The sequence below is a fragment of the Podarcis vaucheri genome (genome assembly GCF_965113315.1).
Source record: "Podarcis vaucheri genome assembly, chromosome: 16".
Taxonomy (NCBI): Eukaryota; Metazoa; Chordata; class Lepidosauria; order Squamata; family Lacertidae; genus Podarcis; species Podarcis vaucheri.
This window is the reverse complement of record NC_138754.1, coordinates 29289736-29306431: the sequence shown is the minus strand read 5'-3', so window position 1 is coordinate 29306431 and position 16696 is coordinate 29289736. Positions and strand designations below refer to the sequence as shown.

The 16696-nt window shown below is 44.8% G+C and overlaps 1 protein-coding gene across 5 annotated transcripts in view; it reads left to right on the top strand.

The window, feature by feature from the left end:
* The window catches only part of DGCR2 (DiGeorge syndrome critical region gene 2), a 64861-nt gene that overhangs the window by 7094 nt on the left and 41071 nt on the right, over nucleotides 1–16696 (top strand). For 3 of the 5 annotated variants that reach the window (XM_082203269.1, XM_082203267.1, XM_082203266.1), the window contains exon 2: nucleotides 15453–15485. The exons of the other annotated variants lie outside the window; for them this stretch is intronic. In XM_082203269.1, coding sequence (XP_082059395.1) covers nucleotides 15453–15485 — 33 coding nt within the window. The remainder of the gene's footprint in view (nucleotides 1–15452; nucleotides 15486–16696) is intronic. 5 annotated transcript variants of the gene reach the window in all.

The following is a 16696-nucleotide window of genomic DNA, read 5'->3' as shown; positions in this document are numbered from 1 at the left end:
ATGATAGCTAGGAGCTAAATGGCACCTTAAACCTAGGTTATGGGTGCAGCAATGGAATCTTTAGGCCTGCTTTTTATAAGAATACAAAGCTGAAAATGAATGAAACTCAGCTAAAATATTATGTTCATTTTTCACATGGTCTAGTCCTTCCCCTGCCCACCCCCCCTAATATTCTTAAGAGGGTCTCTTCTACAGTCTTCAGAGAGTAGCTGGAAGTGGAGACACAGAAGGCCCTTTCCTTCCACTGTGCAGTTTTAATCTGAAATCTTAGGCGCAGTATTGCGCCCTGATCTCAGAAACTGCTCACGCTAATGAAATTCCCTGTTGCAATATGCGCCTGGAACAATGGGAGTTTCGAACACTGTGACCAGGGGCACTTTCTCTCACACTGCCCTCTTTTGTGCTCATATATTTGATGACAGTAGGGAGGTGAGAAATTGGGAAGTGATTGAGAGAGGGAGACCCAGGTGAGAGCTGGGAGATAAGGCTACCACAATGTTTGCAAGTTAATTGTGGTGAGCTGCTGGGAATAGCAACCCCATTCCCCATTTTGTGTGCTGCCATTTTATTTCTTTATTGGAGATTATTCTCTCCCCCGTACCTACTTTCTGTACCTACTGACATTATGATTGTTTCTAATTTTTCTTAATATGCATTTTAATTGTTACAGTTATTATGGTTCATTTGGTATGTTGTGAGCCACTTTGTGCACCATTGTGGAAAAGTGGCATACTAATAAACAGACGATGATGAGGATAATAGCAGAGGCGTGCCCCATCTCCCACCTTTCTCTGTTCTTCCTTCTTAGCTCATGCGCTGTGCTGCAAGTTGAGACTTCACTGCCACAAACATAATTTTTAAAATACTGACCTTCTGCCCAGCTAGTTGAGCTTTGCTGAGCTGTTCCCAGCGACTGGCTCTCCATTTCAGTGACCTACAGCTTGGAGCTTGCCAGCCCTAAGGGATAGATCAAGACTGTTCGTCTTGCTCCTAGTACTTCCTTCAGGAAGTGCCTTTGAGATAACATTTAAAACTATATAATTAGAGAAGCAGGAGGACTTCCCTCGCTTGGTGTAATGAGGCCGAAGATGCAGGAAAGTGCTACAAAGGTGCTTAGAAGTAAGCTATATTCCAAAATATTTGGAAAACCAAGGGGCAATTACTGAAGGCCATGTAATTAGAACACTTCCTCCCCTTAAATTCAGATTTCTTTTGGGATTTTCTAGAGAGAATAATTTTTCTAGCGTGAATAATTTTTTTTAAATTAAAGGACAATATTAAGGTTTCTGTCTTGCTTTATGTTCCCATTATGGCTACTATGTAGGGCGTAATGCTGTTCTCAAATCTTTCTGAATGTAATAATCGCTATGCAGCATGAGGCTTAGGCCTGAACTTGTATCCTGTGACTCTGTTTCTGCCAGTCAAGTAATCCCTTTTAGCTTTTCAGTAAATCTGTGCTAGTCTCGTTCCCATATTACTATATGTTTATATTTACTCCCTCTGGGATTGGTGCCCTTCTTATTCTCCCCTGTCATGCAAAGGGACCAGACGTACAGAACAGACTTGCGTGCGTGGGTCTCCATTTGACTTGATGGCTACGAATGCGGGATCCCCACATTCAGCAGCTACCGTTTAGTTGTAGGAGTTCCTCTTATACAAATGGAGCTGCGTGCACATCGCTCATGCTTTGGAAATGGCAGTGCTGACAGTACTGCTTGCTTGCTTTGGATATGCAGGCTTAATCCAGGTTCCCCTTTCTCCTTATCCCTGTAGGAAGATGCCTTTTATTGAGGCAAGCCATTGTCTAGCTCAGCATTTCCCAACTGGTGTTCCGCGGCACACTACTGTGCCGTGAGACGTTGGCTGGTGTGCCGTGGGAGGGAGGCGGGCGAGTCGGGCGGTGAGAGGCGGCGGCGGCGAGGATCCGCGTCGAGCCGGGGGTGGCTCCGCGGTGGTGGTGCCGAGCGGCGGGGCAGCGCGTGCAAAAGGGAGGAGCAACAGACAGCGGAGGAGGAGGAGGCCGGCATGTCCGGGCAGCAGCAGCAACAACAGCAGCAGCAACTCCCGGCGACGGCTCCTCAAGCCCCGCCGCCGCCCCCTCCTCCGCCCGCTATCGCCGCCACCACCACAACAGCCGCCGCCGTCCCTCAGTCCCTCGCTCTGCTGCCTCCTCCCACCCCCAAAGCTTGGAGGTTCCCCGGCAAGGGGGAGGGGAAAAACTTTCACTTTCGTGCGTCCCTCCCGGCGTGACGCTGCGCGCTGACGTCACGGGGCGGGGCTTTAATGGTGGTGTGCCGCGAGATTTTTTTTCAGTAAACAGGTGTGCCGTTGCCCAAAAAAGTTTGGGAAACACTGGCCTATATGGACTGGCACTAGTGGTTCAGAATCTCCCTGCAACCCCCCCCCCCAAACTACTAATCACAATGGCTACCCTCTGTGCTTGAAATTTGCCATGCACATTTTCCACCTGGCTACCAGCCACTTGGGACGTAGGTGGCGCTGTGATCTAAACCACAGAGCCTAGGGCTTGCTGATCAGAAGGTCGGCGGTTTGAATCCCTGCGACGGGGTGAGCTCCTGTTGCTCAATCCCTGCTCCTGCCAACCTAGCAGTTCGAAAGCACGTCAAAGTGCAAGTAGATAAATAGGTACCTCTCCAGCGGGAAGGTAAACGGCGTTTCTGTGCGCTGCTTTGGTTCGCCAGAAGTGGCTTAGTCATGCTGGCCACATGACACGGAAGCTGTACGCCGGCTCCCTCGGCCAATAAAGCGAGATGAGTGCCGCAGCCCCAGAGTCGGCTGCAACTGGACCTAATGGTCAGGGGTCCCTTTACCTATACCAGCCACTTGCGACCAAGTGACCAAGGATGGTGCCTGATGTCTCTATCATCTGGAGGTGCATGCCTGCAGTTCCTTGGAACTCCCCCCCCCCACATTTGCAACACATCCTGTGGATTTCTATCCATTATATCTACACAATCAGAATGAATTTCAGGAACCAAATACAGTGGTACCTCGGGTTACATACGCTTCAGGTTACAGACTCCACTAACCCAGAAATAGTGCTTCAGGTTAAGAACTTTGCTTCAGGATGAGAACAGAAATTGTGCTCCGGCAGCGCAGCAGCAGCAGCAGCAGGAGGCCCCATTAGCTAAAGTGATACTTCAGGTTAAGAACAGTTTCAGGTTAAGTACGGACCTCCGGAACGAATTAAGTACTTAACCTGAGGTACCACTGTAATTGTATTGAAAAATATTACTTTTGAGTGGCCTGGCCCCCAAATGGCAACTAGACATCCTGTTCTGACTGTAACCCTGGTTTAAAGAGCCATTTGGCGCCCAGCTTGTATATCTAAGTTTCTAACACTGGTTGCCCTCTGCCTCCATGGTCAGAGGCAGTAATGCTCCTGAATACCAGTTGCTGGACATGGCAGGAGGAGAGAGTGCTCTTGTGTTTGCAGGTTTCCCACAGCCATCTGGTTAGTTATTGTGAGAACAGGATGCTGGACTCGATGGGCCATGGGCCTGATCCGGCAGCCTCCTCTCAGGTTCTTATGAGATGCCAGGGCGTGCGCCTGTGACCTTATACACAAAAAGCATGTGCTCCACCACTGAATCTACAGCCCTTCCCCTAAGTCAGGTGATGGATGCTATAAAAACCAATATTACTGGCTGTATGTTTGTCTAGTGTTTGCATGTCTAGGCTTGCATGTACACCTTGCTCCTGCCGTGTGGATTGAGGCCAACCATTGTTCATCATGACATCATTTTATTACATAGTTTTAAACATAAGCACTCAAACATCACTGCTTACATGTGTGATAGCAGCAGAGAAACTGACCAGTCCTGTCCATGCCAATCGGGTGTAGTGTTAGAAACTCAAATATATACCGTATTTTTCTCTCTATAACACGCAGATTTTTTCTCCTAAAAAGGAAGGGGAAATGTCTGTGCGTGTTATTGAGCGAATGTGTGGTCCCTGGAGCCGAAAAATCAGGCAAAAATCAAATCGCGCGTCTAGGAGAAGGGAAACCTGAAAAGAGGAAGCTGCTGCTTTCCTGCATTCTGCCTCAGGGTCTTACTGCCCACCTGCTTCTGTTTGTTACTGTGTTTGCTCAAACGGAACAAAGAGCAGGGAAAGCCCCTCCCCTCCAGGCAAGCAGAGGGGAAAGCAGTGTCGTTCCTTCCTCTCTGTGCTCCGGTGCTGCTGAAAACATGCAGGTGGGAGAGAGAGAGAGAGAGAGAGAGAGCTGGCTGGCTTGGGTGCTTGGGTGGGGGAAAACTTTTGCCTTCCTTTCCTCCCTCCCGTTATATCCCTCTCCTGCCTTCTTAGCCAGCTGCTTCTCTGCACACCCCTCTCGTGCTCCTTTTCCCCTCTGTGTTTTTCCTTCCCTCCCCATTTAAAATGTGGTTACAAAGCATGGATCCACATGGATCCTCAGGATCTTTGCATTGGGTCACCCCAAATTCACCATCAGAGCACATAGCATGTCCATGGCTACAGCCTGCCCCCCCCAAAATCACGTACCCACTGTTGCCTGGGGCTGCAATGGTGCAAAAACGTGGTTACAAAGCATGGATCCACATGGATTCTCAGGATTTTTGCATTGGGTCACTCCAAATTCACCATCAGATCACATGTCTGTGGCCACAGCATGAAGCACAAAAATGATACATCCACTGTTTCATTCAGAATGTTTTTTTCCTTGTTTTCCTCCTCAAAAAACGATGTGCGTGTTATGGTCAGGTGCGTGTTATAGAGCGAAAAATACGGTAAGCTAGGCCTCAAATGGCTCTTGTGTATTTTGCAGCCTTTTAGCCTTGCTGTTTAGAATATGGTTTTATCCATGTCTATTTGTCTCTGCCAGCCGAAGATAACCCTGTGGTGGGGCACATACTCTGTCTGCTGAAAGGTGCAGGGTCAATCCAATACTTCTTCTTTCTGAAGCTTTGGAAAGCTGTTGACAATCAGTGTGGAGGAGGCAGTATTGAACAGTGGTCTCTCTTTATTTAAGAGAGCTTTGCAATTTTCCTGTGTCTGATCCAGTGATCTCTCTGGTCCATGAAAACATGCCACAGTGTATATTCTAGTCTTTAAAGGTGCCACAAGAATTTTATTGGTGTATTTTGAGGGTGACCTCCATTTCTTACACTAATTGACATTGATTTTAGCTAGTTTCTATAAGAGAGAAGCCTACCGTTTCCTTGTTGAAGGTTCCCGTTGTAAGAGTAATATGGCTTGAGAACACTAAAAAGTTTGATTGAAAGCCTGAAATGATCACGGCAAGTCCTATTTTATCATAGAATTTCAACATAGGGAGGAATCCTGAGGGTCATCTAATCCTACCCCCTGCAACGCAGTTGGATTGTGTAGAACTTTGATTCAGATTATTGCAGCTCAGGGCAATTGTAATGCTTTAATATTTTTCAGAAACACGTTATTGTTCAGTGAGGATTTAACACAGGCTAGCTTTTTAGAATATTAATCTTATCAACAGTCAGCAAGACCAGCAGACTGTTATGTAGGGTCACTGGGCATTTTTAGCAGGCTCTTAACCAAAGTTTCTTAATAGCTTCTACCCACAAGATGGAATAATCAAGGTTACCTGGAGAAAATTTAATATTGTTAAAATCTTGTGTCTCGGCTAATCAACATTAACTATGAGGCTTACCACTGCTGGTATAATTAAAAATTGATTTGAATCTTGTTTTCTCATTAACCAGGATATACTTTGATTCCCCTTTAATGGATTTGTACAGTGTAAGATATGCAGGGGCACCTCAAACACTGACTTGTTTTATTGGCCATCTCTTATGTGTGGTTGCAACCAATCTCCTGCAGGTTCTGGGGTGTCCAGAAGGATTGGGAGATGGTCAGGGCTGTCTGTCATTTGTGTCATAAATTTAGATGTTGAAGCATCAATATGATTTTCTACTGCTGCTTTTTATATCCTCTACATTTTTTAAAGCAGGTGAGACCTGTGGGGTAGAATCTGTGGGGTGCAAGAGGTTAGGGGGGCATTTACTTCTGGAGAGCTGGCAGCAAATATGTGGATTCTTGGAGTAGTGGCTTTCCTCCTCATCCTTTTAAATTATCTAAACTTGTCTTCTACCATCCAGTATTGTTTATTTTAAAAGAGCTATTTTAAACTGTTTATTTGAATTTGGCCTGTTTGAATAAAGTGCCTTTCCAAAACCGGCTACTTTCACTTATTTGAAGAATGTTAATAGTCGTAGAATTGTAAAGCTGGAAGTAGTTCAATCCCCTGCAAGGCAGGAATCTTTCGCCCAATGTGGGGCTCGTCCCCACCACGAACCTGAGCTTCTCATACTCTACCAACAGATTAGCTGTTGTATGTAGGGAAAGGAAAGTCAGTAGAAGCCAAATTGGGCTAGCTTTGCCTAGCTATGGAAGGGAAGGCTCCCTTGGAGAATACCATATTTTTCGCTCTATAAAATGCACCAGACCACAAGAAGAGGAAAGTTTTTGGAGGAGGAAAACAAGAAAAAATATATTCTGAATCTCAGAAGCCAGAACAGCAAGAGGGATTGCTGCGCAACGAAAGCAACGATCCCTCTTGCTGTTCTGGCTTCTGGGATAGCTGCGCAGCCTGCATTCGCTCCACAAGACGCACACACATTTCCCCTTACTTTTTAGGAGGGAAAAGGTGAGTCTTATAGAGCAAAAAATACAGTAACATCCTACTTTCCCATTTTGTGGGACTTTGGAAAATGCCAAATTTAGCTTTGAAGCGGTGGGATTCTAAACTGGAAGAAGAGGATCTTCTATCACCTGAAGATGTGACTTTATTCCCTGTGGGGATGTTCCCGCCAACTGATAGGTAAAGCAATTCAATTTGGCTTCTGTTAACTTTTTGCCCAGCCTACCACCTGAAATTAAATCCCCCCTTCTTCCTAATATAAAGGACTCCATCAGATCTATTGATTCCTGTTTCCCACCTACAAAGGAACCAGTCTGTTTTGCCTGGGGCTGGAGACAGTCTTGGGTAACAGCCAGGTCTTGGTTTTTCCCCAAGATTAGGAATCAGCCATTGCTAAGCTCCTTGTTCCCAGCAGGCCCTTACTGCAACTTGATACTAGCATCTAAAAGAGTCTTTTTTTGAATGTCTGCTTCTTCCTCTCCTATTCCATCTTCTTTCCCCACTCTATCTTGGGCCTGTGGACCACATGACCATGGCTTCAACATCAGCAAAATCCCCCCCCCCCGTGCTCTGTTTATCATGAATGGTTGCAATATCATTCAAATTGGGCGGTTTCAAAATGGTAACTATCTTAATTCCAGGTGACTTCCCTTAGAAATCATATGCACTAATTATCTTGACTCCATACAGACGTTATTCTAGACTGGTTTGGAGGTTTGGGCTCACATGCTCCTTCCTCCTGGTTCTGGTTAGCAGCAAACCATAGTTTGGTGATGCAGCCAGATGTGTAAACCTTGACTTGCTCAAGCCATAGTTTGCCCAGAAACAAAGATCCCAAGTCGCTGTCTCCAGGGAAGTTGTAGCTCAATGTATTTGGATGCATCAACAAAACATGGTGCACTGTACACTAACCAGAAACCGAAGCTGCTAATTTCACTTGCTTCAGCGCAGATGAAGGTGGACAACGATGAGGAACGTGATAATAAGATTTGCTGTTGTTCATTACTGATTATGAATGCAGCCCCGCCTCTTTCTAAAGTGGGGTAGATGGTATAGTTAGTTAAAGTACACATAATTATTCTACATGCCAAATGAGATTTAGCGCACTGGAAAAGTTCCTGATTCAATTCTTTATTTTCTGGAGAAGCCACATAGCCGTCTACTAAAAGTAGCTCATCGAACAGAGACATGAAGAATTTTGTGTCAGCTAATTACAGAATCTTTTTAGGTTCCAGTAGCTGGTGCTGAATCCTGAATTGAAAGGAAAAGAACATTTAATACTATTTTTGGCAACATTTTTTTTTGCTTCTGTTGCACTTTTTTTTTTGTACATTAGAATCTTATTAAACTTTATCCCATTGCCTGATATGATGCGACAGCATAGCAGAAGTACCCAACCAGTTTCTACATGTGGCAAAAGATGTAAATTTGTGAATCCAGAATAAAGCAAATTCAAGCTTCAAGGAAAATATTTCAGCTCTTTCTCTAAGTGACACGTTGCTTTCTTCATATTTATTTACCTACTTGATTTATATAGCGGAAGTACTCTAGGAAGGCAGGGTGGTGTAGTGGTTAGAGTGTCGGACTAGGACCAGGGAGATCAGCGTTCAAATCCGTCCTTAGTCATGAAGCTCACTGTTTGATCTTGGGCCAGTTGCAGCCTCTTAACCTACCTCACAGAGTCGTTGTAGGGATTAGCTGAACCATGTATTCCTTGGAGCAAACGATGGGAAATAAATTCAAAAGATAGGCTCTTCTGCTACCTGCTTAAGAAAGCTGGAGGGGTCAGACAGATGGAGATGTCTGTTGCCAGCTGGGCATCCAGAGATCTCCACATGGCAGTGTTCAAAATTAGCCAGGTGCCAGGCATGTTTTGAAACTGGCATGGGTCCAATGGCAACCATGTGGAGATCTCTGGATGCAAGGTTGATGACTCTGAAAGACGAAAGAGAAGGATCACTTAGAGAAGGATCTGAAACGTTTCCCTTGAAGTTTGAATTGGTTTTATTCTGGGTTGCATTATTTGATGTTTTAATGTAAACGGCTTTGAGATTTGCTCTTTAAAATATGGTTGCAATTGGACCCATGCCAGTCGCAAAACGTGCTTGGGGAATTTCGAATATGGCTCTCCCCGTGTATTTGCGTGGGGATAGTGTTCCTGTTGCAATCCAACTTGGATCAGGCTGTGGCCCAGCAGCTGAAGACAAGTGAGCTAGACAGGCAAGTGGTCTGATTCAGTATAAACCCGCTTCCTAAGAAACATCTAAGCAAATGCCAGTGAAGGATTGCAGCGAGCCTCAGCCGCATTGTGAGAGGTTCTGTGCAAATGTAATTAAATGATTCGTCATAGATGTCAAAGAGCTGCTCCCTGTGAAGTGGTCCTGAGTGTATTGGCTGTTGTGTTCCAAGTGCGAAATGGGCCCTGGCTGAGCAGACTTGGACGGCTGCCTGGGCAGCTTTGTCCTGACCACCCACACTGCGAATCTTGATTGGCCCAGGAGGCACGTCTTAACTTGGCATCATTTCCCCTCATTCTCTCAAGTAGTGATAGAAGAAGGCACACACCATCCTTTTTGCTTATTTTAGTCTATAACGGAGCTGGCTTTGCTCCTAGTGCCAAGCACATTTGGCTACAAAGTGATATAATCCGGTAGAGCAGAGGTGGGAAACTTTTTCAGGTTGGGATCTGCGTTCCCATTTGGGCAACCTTGGGGCCACATGCCAGTGCTGGGCATGGCTAGAGGGGGAAATGGGTGGAGCAAAGAATGTGCCATTGATCTCTGCATGGTAGATGGTTTCTGCATAATCATCCACCACTCCATCCTCCATATAGGCAAGCAAGAGGCATGATCAACGAGGTATTCCAGCCTGGCAAAAACATTCAGTGGCAAAGCAGGGCAGCAAGGGATGTAGCCTGGAGAGTGTTCTGAGGGCCACATAGGTCTGGAGGGCCACCCTTAGACTTGGGGTTCCCCACCCCTGAGCTGAAACCAAAGATGATGAATGCCGGACCTAAACTTCCTCTGTGCTTGAACAGTAGCAGCATGCCTGGGTAGGGGAGCATGTGAATATTTTGCAGCTTTTATTATTATTGGAATCTGGGTTTCTCCAATCTTGGATAGCCTGCAAGAGCAAGAAAACTTGGCTGAGATCATGCATGTTATTTTTGTCGTCCCCCGTTCCCCCAGCGCTGAGTCTGCAAGTGAAGTTGAAGCTCCTTGATTTCCGCTGAGCATCAACAGTTTTTAAGGGTCAGCAACTCCATTTATTTAATTAATGAAAAAAGCCTATAAAATGTACGCGGTTTGATTCACGTTACGGCAAATGTGCATAATCTAGCTGAGGCGCTCTCACCCTGGTTCTCTCCTGGTGCTTTGGACTGTAATTTCCATCACCTGCCTGCCTGCCTAGCTGTGCTGACTGAGACTGATGGGAACTGAAGCCCAAAACATCTGGAGGGCAACAAGTTTGGGATGGCTGAGCTAGTCTATTTTGAATAGTAGGAGACTTTCAGTGGTGGAATGTTCTTTTGGCAATGTTTATATCAGTGCATGTAAAGTTGTTCTTATCGTATCTGCAAAGGATAGTTCATTAGGCTCAGTGGTTGTGTCTATAAATGGTCCATGCTGGTGTTTACTACTTTCATTGATAAAGCAATGTAGGAGAGCATTGTATGCACAACTGTTTTAAAATACCAATATGAATATTTATTAAATAAGGTATAAACTTAAGTAGACCAGTAAGCCATTAAACATACCAAATATCCTAGGCTCATTCAAAGCAACGATGTGATCCAATGGGTAACATGCCTTCTATACTTCAGGCTATTATGCTCTTTAATATCACAGAGTCCAAGTATATTCATATATATATTTATCTAAATGTAAGGCTGTCATCATGCAGTCCCTGTTGGAGGATTTATAGCACTGCATCACAATACTGGATCTGCATGATGTTAGGATGAGGAAGGGGAGCAAAACAGAAGGCAGGTTGCACAGTGGTGTATAGGAGGAGGGATGGCAGAGGGTTGGTCATCTGAGCAATAAGAGGTACAATGTCTGCTTAGCGTTGGTATATCTGTGTATGTGTTTCATTTTCTTATGAGCAACGTGTCTGCATTAGTGACAGGATTAGTGGCAGGATGGTCCATTCAGCTGCATTAGTGGCAGGATGGTCTATTCAGCTGATTTTGAACTTACAGTACAGAAATGGGTGGAAATTAATACTACAGAATATCTAATGTGTCTGGTGTGACCACTTCCATCCAATGTATTATGTTGAGGCAGGGCATATGTACCACTGGAGCTTCCATGAGTCTGAATTTGTACTGCACATATATACGTATTCTGAACATCAGCACAATCATATTATTAGAATATGTTTAATAATAGGGCTGCTTATCAGAGAAATCCCACTCTAATTTAGTTAATTGATCCATTTTACATAGGTGTGAAACCAATAGCTTTAAAGTCAAACCTATTCTGAGTCCTTCATAGGTAGTGTTAGTAGTTTGCGCTCGTTTGACTTTTTCTTGTGCTAGCACTTTGCTTAGGACTTTTTCCTTGTTTACTTGCCATCATGAGGTAATAGTTCTTCTGCCATGCAAAGTAAGTAGTTCATTTACTGAACTGCCCCCAATATTTTGGAAGGAAGAGAAGTATTTGAGCCAGATTTCTGCATTGTGTAATCTGCAGCTCTCTTTAGGCATTTGGGTTTTCTTGCTTTCCTTCATATTTTGGAAGAACATGAGGTGCTTGGAAAATATACCCCTCTTTTCAGCATTTTTAAAAAGGTCTCTTTGTTTTTGAACGCACCACATCTTCAGCAGAGGGGGAGGCCCGAGGAATTTAGAACCAGGGATTCGGTTCACCCACTTAAAAAATGTTCTTGCCAATCCTGATGTTCAGCCAAAATGACACATTTCTTTAGCTTATTGTGTTGATCTTACTGGCACAGCATCTGGCCTCTTCTGAACAAAGGGCAAAATTGCAAATGCTCAGTTTGGGAACCAGAGACTTGCAAGGATAAAGGTGAAGCTGGGGCAGACCCAAGTTCACTTGCAGCTCTTCAAATTGCTTGGGGCTCTGCTCCTCAAACTGCCCTCACGAAATAAGCCCCATTCAGGATTTCCTCCAGCTGATATGGGTGCGTCAGTTGTTTAAAATCTAAAAAGAGTCTGCTGGTTCGGGCCAGTGGACCATCTAGTCAGCATCCTGTTCTCACCATGGCCAGACAGGTGTCTGTGGGAAGCCTGAAAGCAGGACCTGAGTGCAACAGCAACTCTCCCCACTTGCAGATACCAGCATCTGGTACCCAAAAGCTTACCTCTGACAACGGAGGTAGAATTATCCTCCATGAACTTGTCTAACCATAAGCTGTGTGAAGAAGTACCGTATTTTTCACTCTATAAGACGTACTTTTTCCCTCCTAAAAAGTAAGGGGAAATGTGTGTGTGTCTTATGGAGCGAATGCAGGCTGCGCAGCTATTCCAGAAGCCAGAACAGTGAGAGGGATCGCTGCACAGCGCTCCCTCTCGCTGTTCTAGCTTCTGGCTTAGTCACACTCTGCCCCTTCCGCAAAAGCCCCCAAGAGCCACGCGGAGCGTGTGTGCGACTCTTGGGGACTTTCCCTGAGGAGGGAGAAGGGCAACCCATCAGTGACGGGCTGCCCTCCTCCCTCCTCGGGTAAAAGCCTGCAAGTGCCGCACGCACGCGACTCGTGAAAGGGAACGCTGAGCAGAGCCTGGGATGCATACAGACTCTGCTCTGTTCCAGTGTTATGTGAAAAAGTGCATTCCCCCCACTTTCTCCATACAACACATGATTTTATATGCTTCCATCATGCTGCTTTCCACTTGCTTTTCCTCTAAACGGCACTATTTTTTGGGATAGTGCGGGGCTAGACGGGCAGGATATTTCTGATTCCTTCCTACTCAACCAGAGCGCTCAATATTGACCTCCTCCCCTCAGTGGTTGGGCTGTTAAGGGAGTGAATAAAATTCTTATGGGTGGAAAGGGCACCCGTGAAATATGAGGGGGGCAAAAAAGTTTGTGAGCTACAGTGAAAAATACATAATGAGGGGCCATGGGCCTCAGAAATAAAGGGCATGTACAGAGTATACAACTCTTGCCAATGAGAAACCTCTGCGTTTAATAAGATGCTTCCATAATACAAAAGTATGCCCAGTATCTTAATGCTTCTTAGTAATGGTGATTGATGATATTTCTTGACTTTATTTTCCTTTTCTAAAAAATTGTGTTGGGGTCAATGATAACTTTATAAGCTCATCAAGGGGTCGGAGAACTCAAAAGGTTTGGAAAACTGCTAAATATTGAAGATCCAGAGATAATTGTGCTGAAGGGCACTATTAGAAGTGACATTAGCCGACAATGTCTGACCACCGATGTTGCCTCCACATGATTCAATCACCATTTGTGCCACATTGCAGTCATTCAGCAAGGCCCCTGATCCTCATGAGAGGCTTATTATGGGGGATGCCAGAGGAGGAAAAATTTACTTATATCATCCTGCTTTCAGCTCATTTTTCTCTGGTTCTAACCCTGTGGATGATTAGAAACATTTTTTTCCTAAGGTGGTAACATCACTGTTTATTTTAAAGCAACTAATACAGTGAAATTGCGTAAGGAAACTTGCAGAAGCAAAGCACGATCTTGCATAATTGTCTGGTCCCAAAGTATTCCAACCAGTAACAAAAGGGTGCCGTATCTGCAACACTGTCTGTGTTGTTCCTTATTCTGTATGAACATAAAACATAACTTTCTCCATAAACATAAATTATGAGTGTTGGAGCCTAGCCAACCATTCTGTAGCTGACCTGTATTAGAACTCTTATTTATGCAGTGTCTTGTACGGTGCACAGCTGCAGAGGTTGAATGCTGCTCCGAGGACACGATTTGGCAAGATCGACTTAGTACAACAGTCCCCTTCACCCAATCTGAGCATCATCTCCCCCCGCCCCCGTCCCAGTACAGCCGATCAAAGAGTCTTGCTATCCAGTGTCTGGGACTCCTACAAATGTTCTCTGTGTTCTCCTCTTAAATTTCTTTGAAGATACTACTTTATACTGTCAGAAGGATTACCAGCATAGCCTTAATTTTTCAAATAATATGTTTTGAGTTTCGTCATGCACACTTAAGAGCAGATGAAAAGGGTGCAATAAGACATAGATTGTCTGCCTTTAAAGTGCTTGAAGTGCAACCTGCCGGGATGTAGAGACTTGGATCTGTTTTTTCGGTGCCACTTGTTAGCATGTAAGCATATTTAAGGTGTGCGCATATTGTGGACTCCAAATGTTCCAAGTGTTTCTCAGCAATCCTCGCAACAGCTATTTAAGATAGAACAATATTATCCCTGTGATGCAGATGTGAGGGCTAAAAAAAAAAGTAGCTTACATTTAGTGGGTTTATTGGTTGGGGGAAAGCAGCACTGGAGAGCAATGGCTATTGGCCATGTTGGAACATAAAAGGCAATATACTTCTGAATTCCAGTTGGGAAAAGCGGTTTCCTCCATATGTTGCTGAGGTTTTCCTGATGTTATCCTGGGAAGCAGGATGCTCTCACCCACTGTGTTACACCACCACTTCACCTGGAACCAACCAGGTGTTTGCTTGTTTATTTGAGAACATGGCCCAGCCAATAGTCTTTTCAAAGGCATGTTGGGCAAAAGGGTACATATAGATATAGACCCAATGGTGCCCAACATGTAGCGCTGATCAGTGTTCAAAATTCACCAGGCATGTTTGGGTACTGGCACAGGTCCAGTTGTGACCATGTGGAGATTGCTGGGTACCAGGTTGGCAACCACAGCTTAAAAACCTCTGCCTTAGTCCATAATTAATACCATTTCCGCTGTGTGTGTTTCTCCTTCTTGCATACTGAGACAAGTGAATTGTTGTAAGAGCAAGCTACGTCAAACAATGTAGTTGAGATTGCACAATCATAGAATCGTGGAATTGTAGCATTGGACCCCAAGGGTCATTAGTCCAACCCCCTGGAGAACAGACATTCCGTGGTGGTGACCATGACTTAGGTTTAAGGTGGTATCTGGTGCCTAGCTTATATATCTGAGTTTCTAACACTGGCACTGATGTGGGACTTGAAATGTTGCTAAAACAACAGCCCAGTTTGCACATCACTGTAAACCATGGTTAATGGCTTCGTGTGAACATGCTGCTCTCCCCGACTTTGCTGCTGCTCACTAGCATGTGGGGGGAAACAAATCACAATCCCTGATCGAGCATTTTGTCTGACTTGGGATCATGGATTCTGTTGTTCCAAACAAACCATGATCTGTAGCCAAGGTTTGCTCTTGGCTTACTGATCATGGTTTGTCTGGGCAAAGCATAAACTGATGAGACATAACAATAAGCCAGGAATTGTGGATCTCTTCCCAGTTGTGGGAAGGAGCAAAGTGAGCAAAATTGGTCTGCTCATGGTAAACTATTAAAGGTGGCTTACAGCAATGTGTGAATGAGGCTAGTAATGTACTAATGCAGGTAATTGTCAGAGTGCATTGTTGAGTTGTGTGGTGGTGGTTAGTTGAATATGCCTACTCTCTCTTTCCAACATGACCTTTCCTTTGGAAGGTCTGCATTGTGCTCATGAAAGACATTTGACTCTATGCTTTAGCAGGCATGTGTACCTTGTTGAAGTAGCTTAGCTTCATGCCTCCATCCATATTTCATTTTTTTTAAGGGGCAGTTGACCTCTCTGATATTGGTACATTTAAGTCTCCTATTCTTTTGTAAGTTTTCTTTTACATTTCAACCTGCAGGTGCAAGACTAGCTCTGGCAAGACTTCTTTCAGGTGAGTGTTCGATGTGGACGGATTGTTGATAGGGTCAGATAACCTAACCAAATGGTGTTTACAGCTTTTGAATTTTATAATTTTGTGCCATGCTTTTCTTTTTGATGCCCAGTGTGTTCTGCATATTACATTCTAGCAGTAGGACACAGGATCCACTAATAAACTAAATTGGTACAATAGATTCAGGGCAAAGTATTTTATGCAGTATGTACCATATTTTTTGCTCTATAAGACTCACTTTTTCCCTCCTAAAAAGTAAGGGGGAATGTGTGTGCATCTTATGGAGCGAATGCAGGCTGCACAGCTATCCCAGAAGCCAGAACAGCAAGAGGGATTGCTGCTTTCACTGCGCAGCGATCCCTCTTGCTGTTCTGGCTTCTGAGATTCAGAATATTTTTTTTCTTGTTTTCACCCTCCAAAACCACCAGTCTTGTGGTCTGGTGCGTCTTATAGAGCGAAAAATACGGTAGTTAGATTTTGGAACAGCAGAGTAGAATAGATAAACAGGCAGATACCTGGAAGGTGGGTCCGATTGCAGCTGTTGACCAGAATGCTAGTTGGTGGGGAGGCTGTTGCATTCAAGCCCTGCTGGTGGGCTTCTCAGATACGTCTGATTGGCTACTGTGGCCAGCAGGATAGTAGACTAGGAGGAGAAGTTTGGTTTGCATTTGGTTGCTTCCCCCTCTCTTCCTCTCCTGCTGTTGTATTGTGTCTATTACAATGCAAGCCTGTGGGCAGGGACTGTTTTGTGTTGTACTTCCTGCCACGCTGCTTAATTTTTTTAGGTGCCTTTATAAATGATGATCAAGCAGGACTCTTATGTTATTGAGGCGGTTGATCCAAAGCAGGTGTGACCCTGTGGATGTTGCTGAATTACAGCTCCCATAAGCCTCAGCAAGCATAGCCAGTGACCAGGGATGATGGGAGTTGTAGTTCAGCAGCATCTGCAGGCCCAAAGGTCTCTCCACACCTGCTTCAAAAGATTCTCCAAACTTCAGGAGTGACATTTGTGGTGCAGGGAGGAGTGGACTTTGTGGAAAGGGCTCCCCTGATCATTCTGCTGAGTGCACGGAAGGCATCCCATAGGTATTTGCACCCCAGCCATTTTATTTCCATGCATCATATATTTTTCTTAAAGGAAATCTTGAAAGCCTTGATGCATTTCATTAAAATTGGTGCAGAAAACTCTTTGAGGAACTTCTCTTATGCCA